The sequence below is a fragment of the Drosophila biarmipes genome, chromosome 3R (genome assembly GCF_025231255.1).
Source record: "Drosophila biarmipes strain raj3 chromosome 3R, RU_DBia_V1.1, whole genome shotgun sequence".
Classification (NCBI taxonomy): domain Eukaryota; kingdom Metazoa; phylum Arthropoda; class Insecta; order Diptera; family Drosophilidae; genus Drosophila; species Drosophila biarmipes.
This window is the reverse complement of record NC_066616.1, coordinates 27,731,439-27,753,479: the sequence shown is the minus strand read 5'-3', so window position 1 is coordinate 27,753,479 and position 22,041 is coordinate 27,731,439. Positions and strand designations below refer to the sequence as shown.

The 22,041-nt window shown below is 46.3% G+C and overlaps 4 protein-coding genes across 4 annotated transcripts in view; 1 reads left to right on the top strand and 3 right to left on the bottom strand.

Moving 5' to 3' along the window:
• Positions 1–8,209: 8,209 nt before the first annotated feature.
• Positions 8,210–22,041, top strand: part of LOC108024817 (TPR-containing protein DDB_G0280363) — a 94,507-nt gene continuing 80,675 nt past the window's right edge. Inside the window, exon 1 of the mRNA XM_050888782.1 lies at positions 8,210–8,219. The gene's annotated coding sequence lies outside the window, so the exon portion shown is untranslated. The remainder of the gene's footprint in view (positions 8,220–22,041) is intronic.
• LOC108024494 (uncharacterized) lies at positions 14,323–15,999 on the bottom strand. The gene has a single exon (XM_017094428.1). The coding sequence runs from the start codon at positions 15,997–15,999 to the stop codon at positions 14,323–14,325; it is 1,677 nt and encodes a 558-aa protein (XP_016949917.1).
• Positions 17,988–19,625, bottom strand: LOC108024495 (uncharacterized). Its single transcript, XM_017094430.1, has one exon. The coding sequence runs from the start codon at positions 19,623–19,625 to the stop codon at positions 17,988–17,990; it is 1,638 nt and encodes a 545-aa protein (XP_016949919.1).
• On the bottom strand, positions 19,934–21,607 carry LOC108024491 (uncharacterized). Its single transcript, XM_017094416.1, has one exon. It carries the CDS (start codon positions 21,605–21,607, stop codon positions 19,934–19,936), a length of 1,674 nt encoding a protein of 557 aa, XP_016949905.1.

Below are 22,041 nucleotides of genomic sequence, written 5' to 3'. Positions count from 1 at the left end.
TTGTTTTTACCAATTAAACAGTTTGTCTGCTGGCCGGCAACAAGCATCAATCAAATGGCCAGGAGGACAAGCTTTTTGGCTTGGTCTCGGCATGGGTTTCGCTTTTGGTCTGGACAGCCATACTATTCGAATCGAATTGCCCTCGGAATGCAGATTGTCCGTTGGCTTATGACAGGCTTCTGGTTTTGGGGCGTGGCCATTATTAGCATCGCCGGCCAGTGCTTAATTGATTCGGTTGTTGGCCATGTTAATTGACAGCACGCACGGATGTAACATTGCGATAGCCGTCGGCTCCGGCTGACACGGGCCCAGTTAGTTGGCCAGTCAGTCAGTTGTCATTCAGCGGCCTGCTCGGCCTGGCAGTGGTCTAAATCCCAGAGAACTTGGAGCATGAGATGGCTTATACGATGGCCTATACGGCCGCAGGCAGTCGGTAAATTTCACTTATCAAGAGCGACAACAATTAACGGCTGGCGCACGAGTTATAAATAAATATATACAAATGTCAGGACGTCTGGAGCCCTGGCACTCGTGAGTGGCCTGACCCACATGCAATTGGCAACTGCCAGCAATTTGCCACCTAGCCGAGAATTATGATCGCCAGCATAAGGCGGCCTGACTTATGCGCAAATGCGGCTGTCACTGGGTAAAGTCAAATCCGAATCCGAATTCCCACCAAGCTGCACAGCAAAGTCAACAGCCAGCAGAGCGGTTTCGTTATAATTTCTATTATTTTCCCTTTTGGCATAATTGCAGACAATTTACTTAACGATCAATAGCGTCAAACGGCAGGCAGGCAGACAACAGACATTGGAAAATTTATTAGCTCCCGCAGCTTTGGCTTCATTTTTACCCATATAGCCGCACAGCCTTAGCTTCACATCTTGGCCATGTGTTTTGGCCTTTTGGCAGTGCACAACCAACACACACAGATATAACCACATCCGCGTGAGAGCCGCTCTTCGTGCCCGGTTTTCTATCCTTGAGCCTCGGCTAATGCGACTGGCATACTGGCATTTTTCTTGGCTTTGTGTGCCTTCGGTTGCCATAAAACATTTATTTAAAATGGAGCAAGCGGCGTTTCTCCACCGCCAGCCAGGCCGCGTTGTTTGGGCCAACAGATGAACGCTGTTCATATTTTAATTACGCGGCTTTATCACGTCATTGCAGGAGCGTTTTGAAGGCCCAGCGGTTGCGAGGCGATTAATCTCCGATTTATGGCCCACCGCACGGAAGTCCCCTTGTGGGCCATTCAAATTTATCTAGACCATGTTCTGAACTCTGTCCAAGGAATGCCTATGTTCATGACTCTCTAATTGGCTAATGAGCAAGTTTAATCACCCATACCGTTAGGGCACTTGACCCATAAAGCTTTAATATTTCTCTTTTAGGCCAAAAATAAACTCCGATTATACAATGCAAAGGTCTCCATTATTTATCTGTGTTTCGGGGTAATTAATGCGTCTATTTTTGGCTGCAATCAGCCGCAACGGCGAGGTGGAAGCCCCCTGTTAACCCTACGTTGTGGGGGCCCCGTAATTCGGCCTAATCTCACCCGGAGAGATAGCCATAGCCAGCCGTTGATTGACGATAATGTTGTCTAAATGCACATTTAACAAAGGGGGAAAAAGTGCGGCTAGTTATAACTATTTACCTGTCAGTGGCCCAAAGTGTGAGAACAGAGCTGGCTTTTTCCATGGTGCCATAACGCACATTTCGGGCTCGTAACGAATGAGCAATAAATTTCTAAATTTTCGCCAATAAACAAACGTAATGATCATGTTGAAGATGCTGATCGGTTCGGGACGTCTCTCCGTTGGACACCCACTGCCCCGGCTGATTATGTTCGTCTGGCCAATGTCTGTATAGGATGGATGGCGATGCATGGGCCTGGGCAGGGGGGACTTTTGCTTATTTTTTGGAAGGAAATCGCCGACGATCTGCGATCGGTGGTCGGCGAAATGTTGTTTATGTGCTGCTGATTATGAGCGGGCGTCGCTGATGGTCGCCGGGGTCTTTGTTTCTGTGTTTTTGATGTTTCAACAACGTCGAACTCTGGGGTCAGCGCGGCAACGACGCATCGTAAATCATTCATAGAGGGAGCAGTTAGTTGCCTCTCCCGACTCGGGGCTTTGGGGCCTATGAAATTTGTTGCTGTGCCTGCTCACAACAAATTGATTTTAGTCACGATACTGTCAATTAGCTGGCCATGGGTCAGCCAGCTAGGTGTTGAAGCCTCCTGACCCCGCCAGCTGGGCCCCCTCCTCCTCCTCCTCCACCGAAGAAAAGAGATCCTCCTCCGTCGTTTAGGCGCGATTAAGGCGCCCAAAGTTATGGTTATAGTTGCCCGCCAGGGTTGCCAGCTACTTTATTAAATCAAACTCCGCACATGATTATTATCACGTGATCTGGAAAGGCCCTGGACCTGGTTTATGGCCACAATTTGGCGGCCTTTCGCCTCGCCTGCGATCTAATTGAGTGATTTCCGGAATGCCAATGTGGGGGAAAAATAAGAAAAGCCTAATTAACTTTTTACCCTAAGCTATGTTTATTTGCTCAGTGCCTAGAGCTCTGTGAGCTCTGGGGCCCCGAATCGCTGGCATAGCTGGGCGATAATTAAAGACTCCATGGCAAAGTCCAAGTCCCAATCCGATCTCCTTTTCGGGGCAGGCGTACCTGTTAGGAGATACTTTGAACCTGTTGTACAGTTAGAGTTACAATTTGCAACGGCCCAGGCGAGTCGGAGTCGCTGTGTATCGATGGCGATGCACTTGAAAATCGTGATTTCACCTTTTGTACCGCCAAACTACCAAAAGAGCCAGTCAGCCAGCCAGCCAGTCAGCCAGCCAGCCAACCAACAGCTATACACAGCCGCACAAAAGGCTTCTAAATGGCAAAGTAAACTGATTTACAATCAAAGGCAACGAGGCGGTTTGAGCCCGGCTCAGTTCCGTTGGCCAAGAGTCCTAGGTCCTCAGAGTCGCAGTTGCAGTACCGTTGCCATCAGCAGCGCAGAATCAATTGAAGTAATTACGAAATGAAGGCACGAACTAATAAACTTGGTCGTCCCCGGTCGGCAGCCTTAACAAGCTCAAATGCTGGGCCCAAGCCCAGTCCAAGGAGCCACTACCAAAAGCGAGGCGAACTTTTTGCAGACGACGCCACCGCGCCCAAAACTCGCAGTCAAACTCTCAATTTACAGTTAGTTTAAATTAATTAAACGAAATGCACTTAATTAGAAGACAATTCCGATTCCGATTCCGGCTAAGGCAGCTGGAAACTGGCTCTCATCGGGCGGCGAGCAGCGAGCGCGGCAAGTGCATGACTTCTGCCGCTGCCTAACCCCGAAAACCTAAAATCGAAAATCGAAATCAGGCCAAAACCGAAATCTTGGCAACGGAGGAGTCGCCGCGGACAGCTACAAATTTGCGAGGGCCCCGCTCTCGGACAGGCGCAATCGATCGCACGTCAGAAACTGGGGCCAGGCATCCGCAGAAATATGGCTTTTCATTTAAGCCGGGTCAAGACGCCCCAAACGCTGACCTCTCCCCAAACGAAAACGAAAACTGAATCAAAAGTAAGCAGAAAACAAAGGAAAAATAATCAAATTTCATGTGAGACAGGCGCGGCACAGCGAAGTGTGTTTTACCCTTTAAGTTATTATATTGCCACTATTAACTTGGGTCTCTTTTTTATATTGTGCCATTATTTAAATGGCTTAATTTAGGCGGTGATTGGAATGATTTTTAGGCTGTATTCAAAATGACTTAAGAAATTATACAACGCTTTAAGAGTTTATTAGGGGCAATGGCTAAGTTTAGTAAAATGAGTGAAGTGCTTTAAAAAGTATATAAATATATGTAATGCTTTAATATTATCCATAAGATATATTGTAATATCCATAAGATTCAAAACTTCTGCTTTTCATACCTTATGGTCCGATCTCCTTTATGATTCCTTTTTTAAGATCATAAACAAGATAGAATATCATGGTCTTGATACAATATCATGCAGACATTTTCCGAAAGTGATGATACCTCTTGAAAGATCACAAAACGGATTGGAAGGGCATCTCTTGGGAGGGCATCGGGCATGGGGCAACGGGCACAGGGAGCGACGGAGGTCCAGATTTGGTGGCGGGGCTGGCATCAGTCAATTTGCCTGCCCGATTTCTGTTTCTATTATTACCCTTTGTGGCCGTTGTTGTCCGATTCGGTTGAGTTTGGCGATGAGTCGCCCTAATCGAGGCGCAGAGATCAAAACGAAAAAGAAAACGTGGCCGGAGATGCGCCACACCCGCATGGCGGTCGAAGCTGCGGATCGGACAAATGGAAATTAAATCTATTGTCTGTGCATTGGGTCAAGTGCTGGCTGAGACGTCGGCCGAGCTTTATTTTATGAACGGGGCGCGTGCTCAGAAATCAGGCGATTTCACACCGTTTTTTATGGGGGGTCTTACTCGTAAAAAGCTTGCCAAAAACGGAATATTAATAGATAGGAATAGATTCTACCATCAGCGCAGATCGGGTTTCACTTCCTCACGGCCAGCCAGTCAGGTTCTAAACTCTCCTTAAGGCTGATGATCAATCGGCGATATTGGCCCATTGTCAAACACTTTTGCCCCAGCCTTGCCCTTAATTTAATCAGTAATTGAGCCGAACTCAACCCCAAAAATACGATTATAATTTGCTCCATCTAATGCCGGATCGAGTTGGTCATCAAGTCGGAAAGCCGCAGCAAAATGAGACTCTCTTGCCCTTGCCAACGCCCAGCGAAATGGGTGAAAGCCGCTCGAAAACGTGCACCGATTTTGACACTGGGTAATGGGCAATGGTGGACCCTAGGATTTGGATTGGGATTTGGGACTTAGGATCTGGGACTGCAGTCAGTCAGTTTCTAATGACGGTGCTCTCTGCTCTCGAAACGGCGCCCCGAAAATCGTTTTCAATTAAAGTCGCAACCGAAACGTGCTGGCGATCAAATTAAATGCGCCAAAAATTTTTTGATTATTTGTACAGTTGTTGGGTTAGAAGGAAAGTCGCGCGCGCTCAGAGTAATCAACCCCATCATCACCTTTTGTGGCTTTTTCTACGCTGTGTGGTAAGTAGGTTGAGTTGACCGGTGGCCAGAAAAATCCTCGCTGGCCCGCGGTCAATGTGCCGCACAGCCAGTCCCACAGTCCCAAGTGTTGACTGCATTTGGCCAAGAGGCTCAACTTGCATGAGTTGCATGCCACACGAGATGAAAGCCCGCCGAGCGAGTGCCAAAGTAATTAGTCTGACGGCGAATAATTTGGGCAGGCTTGCGGTTCCGCATTGGCCACTTATTAGGCCTATGATATAGGCCCCCGAAACGGCTCTCGGCCGAGAAATGCCAGGCGAAACGATTCGAAAATGCACTTCAAAATGCCCCATCATGCTGGCGCAGCGATATCAAAGCCAACTGGCGTAATAATAAATAAGCCGAAAATAAATCTAACAAAATGCGATGCTATGTAAACGCCATCAATCAGTTGGCAAGGCCAAAGGCGTTTTACAGTTTCACCAAATGAAATCGGCTATAAATAGGCGAAGAGTCAAGTGAATGAGCCACAAAATGAGTGGCCAAGAGAACCGAGTCGTTTTGGTAATGGCTACCACGAATGTTAGTTGCCCTTTTTACCCACATATGAGGGTAATACTCAGTAAAATATCTAAAAGCGGAGCTACCCAGAAGTACTTATTTCATTTCTGGGACCCCCTGGCAGAGTGTTTTCCTCGCTGTCCGTACTTGTCGAAATTGTTATTTACAATTAAATTTTGTGTCGGCTCTTTTGGACTGGGCCGGGCCTTGATTGCCACACCAGGCCGAGATGGATGGACCCTGCAACGCCACTCTAACCAAGCCGATCTGAACCGAACTGAACTGAACTGATCTGATCCCATCCCAACCCATATTCCATCTACCATGCCAGCGCTGATGTTCGAGTCGAAGCTGAAGTAATTAAAAGCAAAGCACTGGAATCGAAGCACGAGCCGGGGACGGCAAAACTTTAATTGAACACCTCAAAATGATGCGCACGTAACGCAGCTTAACGACGCCAATGAGGCCGTAAAAACAATGCCAATATACCCCATGTCCTCGCCAGCGATGTTGGCCAAATGAGGGCAGATGCCGGCCAGGAGAGACCGAGAAATGCTGGCCAAGATGCGGCAGGCCAGGCCAGGCAGTGTCTTAACACGCCCCACATCAAGTGGCCCGAAGTTTGCACAAGAAATTAATCGGGGAGTGGAGTGCAGTGGGCTCGGAATCAAGTCTCTCCCATGTCCGAGTATCAGTTGTGCATCTACTTGCCCTTAAGTAAAGTAAAGTATCTTGTTGCAACTTCATTTCGTTGCATGGCCCCCAAATATTTCGCTTCGTTTTCGCTTTCTTTCTCTTTTTGCCTGCGAATACCCTGGCAGAGGGTAGTTACTTTAAGTGAAATTATACCAAAGCAAATATATGTAAATAAATATTCAAAATACTTAATTTTATGCCTTAATCTCTAAGTTTTTGAAAATATTTTTAGTCATTATGGAAAATGGTAGTATCTTAGAAAATTTGATTTTTACATGTTACATTTCTTTAACTTCCTGGACTAAAATTCAACATTAAGATGTGTATATAAATTTGACAACTGTATTTTCGTCAGTTAATAAATGTATCATTTTGAAAACTTAAAAATGGAACTTAAATATATTTTTTTAATTATATTTTTTTTAATGTATAAAGTTAACGGCCAGGATATTCAGAAAGCGAAGTGGCCAAATCTGCAATGCATTTTCCCCCTTCGGCTTGCATTGGCGACCACAGCGGCAGCAAAAGCAACAAGAGCGGTCGCAGCAACATGCATGTTGCATATTTTGGCCCGGTCTTGTTGTTGCTGCAGTTGTTAACTCGGGGGAGGGGGTGTGGATGGGCTTGGGGACGGGGACGGGGATCCTGGCCCGCCCTGCACTCCTTTTCCCTGTGGGATCGGGGCGATGCTCGACTGAAATTATTTTCTCTCCCTCGTGCATGTTTCGTTTTCGGGTTTGTTTTGTTTTCGGGTTTTGGGCTTTTGGTTTTTGGTTTTGGGTGTTTTTATGTTCTTATAATGCGACTTATCAGATTTTTCGAAGCTGACAATGGCCGAAAAGTGGCTGGACCCAGCTCCAGTCCCCCTTGAAGCCCCATCCCCATCCAGATCTCCGTTTCCAGCCGATGGCAATGGTCGTGAAGGTGAGTGACAGGGGGAGGCTTTTGCGGTTTTAATGCGTGCGCTGCTGCCGCTTGTTGTATTAAATTTTCTTTTCGTTTTTTTGGGGGCCCCTCTCCGGCCACGCGACTGGATATTTAATACGGTTTTCGCCTGGCCCGCTCGCTCGATTTTGTTTCGCGATGATTTTCAATAAAATTAAATTGAAAATAAAAATAAAATAAAGTTTTATGTTATTATTATTATGACGCTGCCTCTGCGAAGCTGTGGCCCTCGAAGGATGATGCTGGGGCCGCGATAAGCGGACGAAAATGCATTCAACGCTGGGATTTCGATCTTAATGGCCCACGTGGGGGAACATGCGCACTCGGTTGGGAATTTATTTTATGTCTTTATTGGCATTAGCATATGATATTTTATTTCATTGTTCGTTGAACATATTTTATTGCCTCGAAGTTTATGTTCTCTTAATTATAATTCTGGAATGGGCACCCCCATTCTCCTTATTCTTGTTGCTATACTACAACTTTTCAAGTTCGGTGGTCCCAACGATTTTTCCCACCAATAATCCAAAAGTATCTCCCGGTTGCGCCCCCTTTTTCATTACAGATCGCGCGATCTTCCGCAAACCCGTCGGCTTCTCCTGCTTGTTTTGGTGTTTTGTGCTTGTCAAATATTTGCAAATCGCTTTGACATCTGGTTCGACAACTTGTTATCGTCCGCAGGCTGCCCCAGCCGACTTGGCCCGACTTAGCCCGGCTCACACATATTTCGTTTTTAATAAATTGTACCACAATTTGATATGGCCACGCCCCGCCCCCGCAGCCCCTTCCCCCATTTCCGAGTCCAGAAACGTTGGCCACTGCAGCTGTCAGGCAGAAAATGGCATAAAGTCTTTGATTAGGCGTGGAAAAATATTGTCCGAAAGCATTTTAATCGTTTTGATTAAAACCACCACGCCTAATTAGTTGGAAACTGTCTGTCGTAAAGTTTCAAACCGGTTCGTCCGTGCAGATGGAAAACCTTTTCGTCAATCGTTGGCCAGCCAATTTAGCAAATAATTCATAGGAACACAAATCGCGATAGGCCCTGCCATTGTGGCTGCGATTGCGGCTGCAATTGTGACTTGCGGACTGCCACAAATTGTTGGCCAATTGTTGTCTCGGCCGAAAACAAATACGAGCTGTAAATGTTTATTTCTTTTTTGTTATATTTTTCCGTTTGCTCCGACGCGACACGCCCATTGTTTGTAAATAACTTTTCGCTGTGCATTTTGTTCTAATTAATTTTTTCTTCATCTGTTCGGCTGGGTTTTTGGCATTGTTATGGTTTTTCCTATGCCAGTGCACACTCAACACATTTGGGCGATAAGCATCGGCTGGCCAAATGGCTGAGTTTAGCCAGCGAGCAGGCGATCGAACGACATTGGCAAATATGGACGATTAGCAACGGGGTTGAGAGTCGATCGTGGCATTTGCTGGAAAAAAGGAAAAAAAAATTAAAACCTGGCCGGAACACGTGCTCCATCTCCATGGGAAACGGCGGGTGGGTGGCTCGAGGGATCGGCTCAAACAGGAGGGGTGCCTTTCCATCAACTCGTGTGGCGACCCTCGCACCTGGTCGCCGCATAATGTGCACAAAAACGTGCCACTACACCCATGACTTGCTCCAGCGGCAGCCGTGGGGCAGCAACAACAAATGCATTTTAATTGAAAATGTTGATTGAACTCAAGTTCGTTGCCTAAGTCTTTCGTTTGGGCCGACTCCCGCCGCCGCCTCCCCGCCCCCTAGCTGCCCACCTGTTGTTTTACAGCGTGACACCCGACTGTTGTAGTAATTAATAACGGCGGACAACAACAACAAATTATGTTTTTAATAACTGTAAATTTGTAGTTGTAAAAATTTACGATTTAATTGCCGAACGCTTTTGAATTTATTACGAGTGCCAAGTTGGAGTTGGCCTGCGCTAACATTTCACGCGTTAAAAACGATGGGTGTGTGTGTGTGTGTGGTCCGCACTGAGATTGGCCTTTCAACCTTTGACCTTAGCCGGCGGAGAATTCGAAAAGACCACTTTGAACTAGACCTTGTCGAGAGTTTGGCTCGCCGACTTTGACATTGACGTTTTTGCCAATGCCCAAGCAATTGAGCCAAGCTCAAATCACCGATGCTGCCGGCTAACTGCACTTGGCCAATGCCAAAAACAAAAAAAGCCAAGCTACCATGCCGCTTAGCATTTAGCCGATCGTGGTCTTCATCGCTGCCGCTGCCGCTGCTGCTGCTGCTTTTTGTTTAGCCACAATTACTTATTTAATCATAATTTCGTTCGCGTTTCAACAATCATCAATCATCAAAGCCGGCAGAGCTGTGCGACTGGGCCAACTGTCAGCCTGACAGATTGCCAGCCAGTTTGGCACACAGATCCGATGCCGGGATCTGGAATGCAGCTGTGTAGCTATGCGGTCTGCCCCAGCTGTTTAGTGCAGGAAAAAGAGTAGAAAATATAGTGGCATCAGCCGCAGAACGCCACAATTATCTAGTCAGCAGTCAGTCAGTCAGTCAGTCAATCGGGCTCGTTGAACTTGCCGTTTGCCGTGGCTCTGGCAGCGATCGCGCAAATCAATCGATCACGTTTTGAGACCAGCACTTGCCGCAATCAACTGGCTGGTACCCTGTAAGCGCCCAGATGCCACGCTATACCCTTTCCCCAAGTCCAGTCAGCCCGAGTCCGAAGCGCAGCTGAATGAACTTTCCAAACGGCCGCTCGCGAAACTCAAGTTGCAAGTTGGCCGAAGAAACAGCGGCAGATGGATTGATTGATTGCCTGAAACAGTTAGCAGACATTGTCTGGCTGGCTTATTGCTATTTATGATCTTGATCTATGGATCGAGGGCAAAAGCACATGCGGCACATGTTGATAATCAGCACGGAGGCTGATAATGATGCCGGGGCTCAAAACTCTGGCTGCGAGCTGGCCTTGATTGTTGGCAGGAAGCCACCGAGCCAGGCTCAATCGGCGGAGTTGCCCTCCTCCTGCGGCACTTACCGCCCCGTTTCTGATTGAAAACATTTTCCCCAAATTGTTGCAAGCAACAGAAAAACCTTTAAGGGTATACTAGCTGGTTGCGGGTTAAAGAGCTGTTGGTGTTAAGTGCACGATAATCGATTCGATTCGATTCGTTGCGAGTCTGGTCCGATGAAGTTGGCGTTAAACGGCCAGAGCGCCAAATTGCCTATTTATGGCCGTTTCGACTTGGGCAGGAAATCATACATTTGCATGTGCCGAATGGAAAGTATCTATTAGACGGCATTCAGGCGGGAGATATATGGATATATAAAACTCGGTGGGGACATTAAAAGGCATTGCATCACCGGGGAGACCGACTAAAGAAGCAAGAAATCCGTGAATTGTAACGCATGGCACAAGGGAGCGAAAAAAGGCTAAACTCGGCCTAAACTGGTTAACACATTTTGCAAGTTTTTACAGCGTTTTAATTACACTCGACGCCCAAAAACAGACGGCGAGCTCAAAAAGAATTCTGCCTTGGTTTTTCTCTTTTTTTTCTCTGGTGTGCGTGTCTTTGTATTGGCAATCGATGAAAAGTCAATAAAATTCGACAGACGAACGCACACGAGCCAAAAGAGTTATCATTACGAGCGAGTCTTAAACTTTTCGGCCAGCAAAGGCAACGTGTTTTTTTTACGAGATCGTTTGAGATGAGGTTGCACCCAGTTTTTGAGCTTACCGCATGCTAATTAGCCGCGTGTCGCCAGGTGATAATTGCCACCTTATAAGCCGAATACCTGAAGAAAGTAAGATCATATGATATTTTGCGTTTCAGCCTTCACTTCCCCTTTCTAGACGGCAATTCCAGGTTCCGTTGGGGCCATTAAACACTGGCCACAGTCCTTCGTGCTCTTTATGGCCCCAAACAATGCGCTAATGATTTATTTAAAGCACATTAACATCGGTATCGGTATCGGAATTCGGCATTCAGCAGCTTGGCAGCCGAAAAAGCGGCGGAAAGCTGGCCAAGATTGCCCACTGGGCCGGCTGGGTGGGCGTCATCGCTGGGATTTTTTTGGGGCCGCACCCCAGCTTCGACTGCTCCGTGGCATTGGCAGTGACCCGGGATTGCACCACCGGCAGCACCGAGGCACCACCAGCTCCACAATATAGCACCACTGCGTACTTCCCGTATCACTGGCTGCGTATCTGCGCCGCGGGTGCAAAACGAAATCGACATTTAATGCGCTACCACACAATTGTAGTAGTACTGGTAAAAAGTGGCAGTAGTGGGGGAGTTGGGCGGTGGGAGCGGCCGTTTCCGTTTGAGTTGCGGTTACCATGATATCGCGTATTTCAATCAATTTGCTTATTATTGTCGTTGCTCTCGGGGCATTCCCGTTAGTATAATAGACCATAAAGGTGCGCTTGAGATCGACACACAAAACACAAGACGGCAGAAATAAAGACAAGGAAACAGCAGAGCAAAGCAAAAAAAAAAACAACAATTTCACCACAATATATAAGCCAAGTCGGATCTCAGCTTTCGGTTTATACCCTTGAAGAAGGTATTCGAAAATGGTACAAACACTTATGATGATGTGCCCGCTTGGTGTTCCATATTCGGGTTAATTTCCGGCTTATTCAGCACTGTGATGGATGTTATTTTTATCAATCATTACTTGCAGACCACATCCCCTTGTGGGATTTCACTCAAGCTATTAATAAATGCGGTTACTTACTAAAAATAAGTTTAATTGTTTTACGAGCTGAGAAAGTACTTACAATTTTGATAAAAAAAAAAAAGAGAAACTTTCAAGGATTTAGGACTGCTTGTTATGTATTTCCCGTATTAAAAATATTTTGTTGATACTAATGTTACTTCCATGAGAGTACTTACCTGTCGGAGTCCTTGTAATGTCACCTTTTCTTAAGAATTCTCTTTTTTAGTATTTTTTGGGCTGTGTCTGAAGCGTGAGATGCGACCACATGCAAATTTGCCCAGCACGATGTCCCTGACAGACACTTGTCAACGAATTTCTTTTTGTTTCGCTGCTGCCATTTTGTTCTCGACCAAACTATGCAAATATATGTCAGGGAAATGGAGATGGAAATGGAGATGACGATGACGATGCCATGCCAAAGGCGATGTCAACTGAGCGACAACAACAAATGAAGATCAGCACGGGCTTATTTATTTTATTTTTATGTACACTTGCGAATACATCGGTGTTCCCGAGATCCTCAGTATTCTAGTACGCCCCCTGCAAGTGCAACTGCAATTGCATTAGGCATTCAGCCAAGCACTCTTGGCCCGAATGGCAAGCACTCTTGGCCAGGGAAACAGCAACTCCGACTCCAACTCCGACTTGGCTTTCCACGGCTTAGCTTGGCAAACACATTTTTCGCGCCCCAAAAGTGTTGGAGGCGTTTTGTTGTCCACTTAGAGACATGGGGCCGTCCGTCTGTCGCTGCATGCTGCAAATGTTGCAGGGAAACAGAGGAAAAAGAGGCACAAACCTGGCTTGCAGCAGCAGCAGCAGCAGCAGCAGCAGCAGCCACTAAGCGTCTTGGGCACACGTCAGTCTGTCGCTTCCGTCGGCCGATCTGCCTGCCTTTTATTGCCTTTTGTTGCCTTTTGGCGCCTTGCGGTTGGTCGTCGTCGATTGTGGCATTTTGATTGATTTCTTTTGACTTTTGGCAGCCGCAAATATTTGGTAATCCTGCCAGCGAACAAGCCGCTTCATCAGCAATTTTAATGCATATTTTAGCACCTCGGCATCGGTATTTCCCTGGCATTTTAATGCCAGCTACTTTCTAAGCGTTCGCGCAGAATCGGTTGACATCCATACTGCTGCTGTGCCGTATTTATTGCTGCCTTCCATTGACCATAAACTTGATTTCTGCGCACATTCGGCGACAATTTGTCAGAAATTCTGGCACTTTTTCAATCCGTTTTTCAGCGCGCCGAGTATTAAGGTCAACGTCAGTGCTTAATTGAACACCTGGACAGTCGAAACCACCGTGGTGGCGATGGTGGGTCAGCAGGTCTGCCGGGTGAGTCATAAGACGGACCCAAGGTAAGCCCAGAATGATATCCACTTCAGAGTAAATCGAGTCAGTGGGAAAAACAAATACACACAGGGAAGCCAAATGCATTTCTCAAGAACTGAAAAATACTTTTTATTTGATTCCGAACTAACAACCAATAACCCAAGTCAAATAGAGAGCCTGCTTGTCAGTCGACATGTGAAGAAAATCAAAAGCTAACTCCAATGCTCTCAATTCCTTCTCAAAAAATACCCATGAAGACTTTATACAAAAAAGTGTTAAACCTCATTTGTAATTGAGATGTGCAATATTGCAACACATCATTGACAACAGCCGAAACGAAGCGAAAATGCATCTTCAGCTGTCAAAAATTACCAAAAGCCGCTTGTCGCTGTTGCCAATGCTGCAGGTGTTGGTTGCTTTTCGCTTTGGTTTTGGCTTCTTTGGGTAAATAGTGCAAAATCGTGAAATCAAATTTGTTCACGTTGTTGGCAGTCGATGTCTATTATTCGCTTTATGTTAATCAAAACGGGCCAGCAACTCAGACTCAGCCAGATTTTGCGTTTGTCCTAACAAAATAGGAAAAAAACAGTCATCTACACTAGAAGAAAATCGTTATAAAATTATCCCTTTTGTTTTCGAAATTGGGTTTAATAAATTACATTTATTTAAATTATATTTTTAAAATTTTTTATGGTAACTATTTCGTTACCAAAAATATCAACTTAATAAGTTCTTAAAGTGAGCATCATCTATTAAACTTTCCGATTGCTAAGTGAAATATTTTCTTAAGTTTTCAAATTATTTACATATTTTTTAAAGTGTACACCCCCTTTTTCCGTCAGTAGGCCACAAATTGTTGGTCTTAGACAGCTTCTTTGGTGTTGGGGCCTTACATAATTTGGTGGATCTGTTGTGGTTGGCTTGTTCCGCGCTTCGCACTCGGAGTCTTATTTCGTGGCTCCGGTCGTGTCTTTGCGGTGTCTTCCTGGTGAGCAATTTGCATTTATTTTATTTGCTGGCGAAAATGACAAAGCCAAAGGCACTACAAGCTATTGAGAAACACGTTGGTGTAGAACAGAAGCAGTTCGATGGTGAATACGACGGAGGAGGTGCCCAGACCCACTACGAAGTTAGACCACCACATTCGAAGGTCCTGGATCCGCAGGGGACTCAACACAGTCGTAAGACTATAGTCCTTGATGGTCATTCGTCCAGCTTTCACCATGTCATAGAAACTTCTCGTCATCCAGTGGTTAACCAGGCCAGCCTGTTCTATTCGCAGGGTAAACTGCTGCAGGGAATCTCTATAAAAGGACTCTGGAGCTATCAAAAGTCCACAGGGTGAGGCCCAGTTGAAGCACAAGTCCTCTGAGAATCTGAAAACTGGATGGGCAAAGTGCCGCTGCTGGGCATCGATCACGGTCCACTTCACTGAGGTGATGGTATAGGCCCAGCTAGTGTTAAAATAGTTCCTATTATCATACAGCTCATTGGGGTTGTCCGTCAGGTGGAAAGCTGCCGCATACTTGGCCCGGAAGTCGCCATCCAGAAAGTAGAACTCACTGCGCATTCCGAAGATTTTCAAATCCGAAGCCAAGAGGTCATCAAAACTTTCAATTCGATTGTGGAGCGGTGGTGATATTAGTAAGGAAAGTAGTTGAGCAGAACTGGCGCAGAGCATCACCAAAGCAAAGATCCTCGCAGCCATTCCCATTATACTACCTCTACAAGTAATACCCAAGTATTTTATAATATGAGGTATAACCAGAAAGCACAGGATGGAGCCCAAAGTCAGGAGAAGCGCTGATCCGGGACTCAGTACGTGATTGAATAAGGTACGCGTACTCAAGGGCTTCTCCACGGGCAACATGGTGCACCAACTGGTGTAGAACATGGGGTAGCTATAGTCGCGATACCTCTCCTCGTGCTTGAAGATAATCATGGTGGTGGTCAGTCCGAAGTCCGAGCTACCATTCCTTGTAAACTCCAGCATGTATTCCGTAGCCGCCACCTTGGCTTTGGGCCAAGTGGGGTATAAAACTTGAATGCCGGCTCCTAAGCTTTCCGAAAAGTGCTCTATAATCTCCCACAAAAAGCCGGCTATACGATAGTCACCTTGGCTATTCCTATAGGGAAAGGAGTTGGGAGGCGACAAATCGGGTTGAACGCGCAGTTTATATCCCATGAGATCCTTTAGCTGGTTGGTGAAAATTCTGGGTGGAGATATTCCCATTAGGCGCTGTTTGACAAGCGTAAAATAGGGAAAGGCCTGGTAATTATAGATATTTATAGTGCGATTCCAAGGCTGGAAGTACAGCACCACATTCAGCATGCTGTGTTGCAGGCAGAGTTGCAGGATTTGGGAGGCCAGGAAGGAGCTTTCCTTGGCCTGCACCTCGATGAGGACTCTAACCGACCTAAATCTGGTCAAACTGGTGGCCAAAAGCTTCAACTGCCACTCAAAGGAGGTTCTCTCAAGACAGGCCATCGCAAAGACATTGCTGCTGTGTCGTTTGTACAATTCTGGATAAGCCTCCTCGCGATGCCAGATGATCTGGGGATTTTGTGGCAAAGTCCTCTGAAGCGATTCCCAACTGCAGTTCTGTGCCGTGGGATTGAAGTAAAACATTGTGGTCTCCGTGGGTATTAAAAAAGGCAGAACTAGGCCATATAGATCGACCAGCTCAGGAGCAGGACTAAAACTAAGGTTGGACAACATGGCCCACACTGCAACCGACATCAACTGAAGGACAACACCTTCGACTGGAAGCGTTTGTTGGCTCCCCAGTGTTTGCTTTGGAAATCAAATGCTTATCGCACGTAATTGTTCGGGGCACAATTGCAATACGGGAATCCAGAGTTTGCCCAGCGATAATCACGGTGACTTCACCACGGGAATAGTGAGAGTTCAAGGCGGGCGCCCAGTTTGCTGAAGTTACGATTGCTCGTAACTGGAAATATGTCTCTGCAGCCATGTAAAATCCATAAATTCCTGACCTTTCAACTTGTGGGCAAGGCAACCGCAACGCAGGCGAAAACAAAACAAAATGCAGCGAAACAAAACAAGAAACCAGAGAGAAAATACGACAGGCCGAGCCCAGAGGGCCAGCTGCAGCTGTAGAATTTTTAAGCCAAAATATTTTTTGGCTTCACGTGGGTACCCTCACAAAGGGCTCTTAGGGTTTTTGAAAAGCTTAAATTACATTAAATAATATTTTAAAACATAAAAGCATTAAATACCAAAGAACTCGCCTTAGGTAAAATAACCTGACCTTTTTTTACAGAAAGTTTTTCTTAAATTACTTTGAACTTGATTTAAAATATGGAGGAAGTTCTTATTTTTGTTGTACAACTCTCTTTTTTAGTTTCAAGAAGCACAGGTTCGAGAGTATTTTCTGTTCAAAGGTTAGTATAAAAGGGTCTCTAGACTTCGGTTCTACCCATCGCAGCTCCCGACTTGTTTCGGCTGCCATTCAAAGTTCAGGCGGCGTCTCTTTGGCCGGCCAGAGGTTTTTCGGTTTTATGGCCGGGCTGACTTAAGCCTGATCCTTCTTGGCAGCTGACAACACCCTCGCATCCGTCTTGCGGAGAAAGTTTTGCGGTCTGCACACGCGTGTTTCCCTCCGCTGACCTTCGCCGGGACAGATCGTTTAATAATTTGCAGCAAATCTCGAATCTCGATGGTCGATTGGCCACGACGACTGGAAATTGTCTCACATGTCGTGAGGGTCTTGGCCCGCTCGATCGGCGCTTTTCGGCTTGATTTTCCCGCCGATCACGGCCACATAATTCATTTCCCAGGCTTCGTGTTTGGGGAAATTTGTCAACCGAATCGTGGCGCTTCTTGTGTGTCATAAATTGCGCCGGCGTGCCCGAAAACTCAGTCCAAACAACGATTTTCCAAGAGGCCAGATTCTAAATTCTAAAAGTAAACAATCGAACTGGGCCAATTCATATTCTCCCCAAAAGAGCGGATTCATTTGCCTAACTAGACGTCATTGGGAATTGAGATATGCATGTTGCAACACATCATTGACAGCCATGGCAACGAAGCGCGAATGCATCTTCAGCTGTCAAAATTACCAAAAAAGCGAAAAAGCCCGATGCTGCAGGTGTTGGTTGTCTTTGGCTTCAACCTCTTTTGGCTAAATAGTGCAAAATCGTGAACTCAAATTTGTACACGTTGCTGCCAGTCGATGTCTATTATTCGCTTTATGTTAATCAAAACGGGCCAGTTGTCCCACCGAAATGGATAGAGAAAAACAGAGACAACTCAGACACTAGGCCACAATTTGCTGGTGTTTGCTGCCAAGGTTTTTTACATAATTTGTTGGATCTGCTGCGGTTGTCTGATGGCTCAGTGGCTCGGTGGTTCGGTGGTTCGGTGGTTCATCTCCCCTCGATTGGGGTCTCATTTCGTGGTGCTCGTCGTGTCGCTGCGGTGACTTCGTAGGAGGCAATTTGCATTTATTTTCCAGCCCCGGCTCGAAGGTGTAAGACGGTAGGAAACCGTTCAACAGCATTGTTAACTACTGTCTCCTGGCCCGAAACTCCAGCTCCTGGAACCCTTGTCACCGTCACGAAGTAAAACACAAAGTTCTTGTTTCTTTTTCTTTTATCCTGCCTTGTTTCCATTATTTGAACTGAAGCTTTACCGGAACCGGGTGGTTTTATCGAACGCCATCGCCGAAATTGCCCCGTGAATAATTAAAACCCCAGCCAGTAGTTTACCCAGCTGACAAATAGCTCGCACGCAAACAGAACCATGCTAATTAGCACCCCAGAAGCGTAGAGGACAAGGACATGTCTCAGATCCGAGATAGTTAGTTTTTCAGGCCGATAACGTTCCTTGAAGTCCGCCAAGTGGATCTTACCCGCCTTTACCATGTAGTAGAAGCCCCTAGCCACCCAAAAATCATGCAGCCCAGACTGCCAAAGCAGCAGGGTAAAGTCATGCAAAGGAGCTCGATGCGCCGAGTTCTCAGGAATGACCAGGCCAAAGGGAATCATCTCGTAGAAGCACAGATCCTTGGAGTACCGAAACAGGGGCCTGGAGCTGCGCTTCTGCTGCTCCTTGTACATTTTCCACTTTTCACTGGTCAGTGTGTAGCCATAGGAGGTGTTCAGGGCATTTCGCAAGCCAATCAGTGTGGAGGCCTTCAGAGCCAAGCGAAATGCCGCAGAGTACTTGGTGCGCTGGGTGAACTCAATGGCGGAGTACTCAGATCTAATGGATATAATGCGCACTGGAGACTCTATCAAAGCAGCCAGGCTGTCAATGGGTGGCAAGGAAGGAGGATCTGCGAAGAGAGTGAGTAGCTTGCCCAGGTAATTCGAGGTAATCAATGTGGCCAGTATCAGCCAGCTAATCCTCTGGAGCCGCTGATAACGTCGCCATCTGCCCTTCAAGAGCTCATAAAAAATCCAGAGAAAAATCAATAGAGCAAAGGTTGCATAGGGCATCGCTCGGGATAGCAGCTCCGACACATTGAGTTGCCTTTCCATCGGCAGCATGGTACACCAGCTGGCCTGATTCAGCGGGTAGGACATCTCGTGAACCCGATCTAGGCCACCCATCGACATGGGCTGAATGCTGGCGGCAATATCTATAAGTCCGTTCTGGGCCAGGTCCAGAAGTTCGATATAGTTGAGTGGCCTGCCTTCCGCGTACTTATTAACCACTTGCAGCTTGGCATTGTGTTTTCGGGCGTAGGCCTTCATGATGTCCCACAAGTAGCCCAGGATATGTTTGTTGCCCTGCTTGTCTTGGTAGAAAATGGTATTTGGAACTGAGTAGTCTGGAATGGTACGGATATTACCGCCCCTTAGGTCCGCCATCTTATTCGGGTATAGCTCGGTAACTTGGGTGCCTTCTCCAAAAGTTTTGTTCACCATTTCGAACTCCGGATAGGCCTCGAAGCTGCTCACCACTTGGGTCTCCTCGAAATCGTTAAAAATAGCATTGACATTAATCATATCCTGACTTTGACAAAACGATAGCACCTGGTGGGCTAGATATTCGTCCCTGTCCTCCATAAATTCAATGAGTACTCTGGCCTGCCTCAGATACTTTAAACTCCTAGACAGACTGCCCAGAAAAGCTCTCCAATGGAATTCTGGAAGACAGGCCAGCACCAACAGTCCCTCGCCGAGGAATCCATTCAGGATCACTGTCCTATCCGAACGCCATATCACTAGAGGCAGTCCCCTAGTGGCTGAAGAAAGGGTATCCTCCAAGTGACACTTTTCTTTAGCAGGAGCGTAGAAGAAAATGCTGGTGAAGTCTTGACCTCGACTTATCAGCGAGACGAGCTTGCTGTGAATAGTATTACTAGTTGCAGACATCTCCGAGCACTGACTTTGGCCTAGAGATGGTACTATTTGATATAGGGTTTACGGTATTTACCTAATTACTATGAACGTTATTGAGGCGTCAGAACTGACTTTTATTTATGGACTACATTTGAACTAATAGTAAAAATAACTAAGTTCCGGAGACTACCAACTCTTTTCTGAGATACCCATTGCCTAATAAATCATTTATTTTGGTTTAATTTGGTATAGCTAATAAATGAGTAAAATTTTCCTGAAAACATTATACCTCTTTTACCCTGTCATAGGTACGATTTTTATTTGCTCATACGACGACGAAGTTACAAGTTCTGCAAGTAAACATTTACATAGTGAACAGTGAGCTCAGTGACGAACACAAGCGTTGAAAACAAAAGCCCAACACCAAATACTGCCACCACATAAAGCCATTCCGACCATCGAATGGAGTGTGTTTGGTGGAAAGTGTCGATGTCCCCGAAACGGAAGTGTCCTGTTTTCACCATGACATAGTAGGATTGTCGATACCACAGGCGAATGAGTCCTGCTTCGTCCAATCGGTGGATGAACTGTTTCATTTGATAGCGATATAGGCAGTTGCTCTGCATTATTAGCGCGAAAAGTGAAAGCTTCTGCACACAAAGGTCCTGCGAGTAGCGGAACAAGGGTCGCCGGAAGTTCCGCTGAGCCTCCTTGTACAAGTTCCACTTAACAGAGGTTACTGTGTAGCCATACGAAGTGTTGAACCTATCCCGGTATTTGGTCAAGTCGAAGAAGAAATCATGCAGCAGAAAGGAGGAGGCGTACCTGCTCTTCATATCGATGGGGTAATCCATGAACTCCCCACGCATTCCCCTAATTTTCAGACCTGCTTGCACTACGTCATCCATATTGCTTATGTGACTAACCTGCTGGGGCTCAATGAAGTAGGCCGAAAGTTGGGCTTGCAGAAAGCAGATAATCGCCAGGAATGTTAGAGGTCTTATCAGCTGAAGGATGGGATAGGTTGCACGTATCCGGTGGATCATCCAGTTGTGCAGGATGTAGAGCAGCAGCAAGAAGATCCATAGCCAAGGGGACTCCATCAACCTGAGCCATGCCTCATGGCTGGTTATTACCCTTTCCGTGGGCAACATCATGCACCAGTTGCCCACCATCATGGGATAGCCATAGATGTGATTGTTGGAACGCTGCACATGACGGAAGGGCCTCAAACTGGCCGCTATGTCCACGGTTTGGTTCATCACCAAGTCCAGGACCTCAACGTATCTTAGGGTTTTGCCAGCAACTGGCTCCATGGGCAGCTGCAGAGTGGCATTAATATGTCGAGCGAAATTGACCATGAATTGCCACACGGGACCGGAAATGTCAAAGGAACCATTTGCCCTTTTTTGCACTATGGTATGTGGTTGAGAATTATCTGGCAAGGTGCGTATGGGATGTCCTTGAAGGTTTCCCAGTTTATAGGGAAAAAGGGTAAGTATCCCTTGATATATTAGTTTGGTAACTTTAAATTCCGGAAATAAATCAAAGGAGTAGTAAGTCCTGGAGTTGAAAAAGTTCCATGAAAGCAGCAGCACATTGGACATCTTTAGCTCCCTACTTATTTTCAATATTAACCAGGCTGTTTTCTGTTCTTGAATAGGATCCTCCTCCCCACACAGCTGCAATACCACAGGCGTACTAAGTATTTGATCCAACATTAAGCTTAATGAGCGCAAAGCTTCCTTATATTGGGTAAATCTGAGGCAGGTCACTGCCAAAATGTCCATATCCTGTCGATGTCTTAGATAATGTGCATATGTGCGATCATTCCACAGCAAAGTTGTTGAGTTATCGGAACCCAGAACATCCTCGAACCAGCAGTCACAGAAACTCAGGCGATAGTACAGAAGGGTTCGGAATCGTGTCTCCACCCTTAAATGTGTCCAGAAGCGCTGAAGAACCTCAGCTCGAGTCCGATTAGGTGTCCTTAGGAACTCCACTTGTTGCCACATGCTTGAGTGTTAAACTAGTGACTTACTGGAGGGTTGGACCTGGCTTTTAAGACCCAACTACCATTGTTATGTGTCCAATTTTCAGGAGTCAGCGTTTTTAAGGGCTGACTTGCAGAACCCTTTCGACCACTCATTTCGAATGCAAGTGCAGGAGCGTTTCTGAATACAATGCAGTACAGTACGGCGAGTGCAAAGAAGCTCGCGCCAACGCTCGAAAGCAAAAGTTGCGACGCACAAAATTGTGGCTTGTCTGACCTGTCGCCAGAGTGACCCAAATAAGCAGAGGAGAGTGTTGCAGGTGGGGGTACTCGAAGAGCAGATACCCTAAGGCCGTGAATCTCAGGTAAGAGCTACAAGAAAATAATGAGCTTAATTCTTATGGAAGGAAGCAGAAGAATTTGCTCACGGATTTTATAAAATACAAGACTTTTTAA

Excerpts from the sequence above, each read along its gene's own strand:
- LOC108024494 (XM_017094428.1), bottom strand. The coding sequence starts at position 15,999 with ATGTTGTCCAACCTTAGTTTTAGTCCTGCTCCTGAGCTGGTCGATCTA.
- LOC108024495 (XM_017094430.1), bottom strand. The coding sequence starts at position 19,625 with ATGTCTGCAACTAGTAATACTATTCACAGCAAGCTCGTCTCGCTGATA.
- LOC108024491 (XM_017094416.1), bottom strand. The coding sequence starts at position 21,607 with ATGTGGCAACAAGTGGAGTTCCTAAGGACACCTAATCGGACTCGAGCT.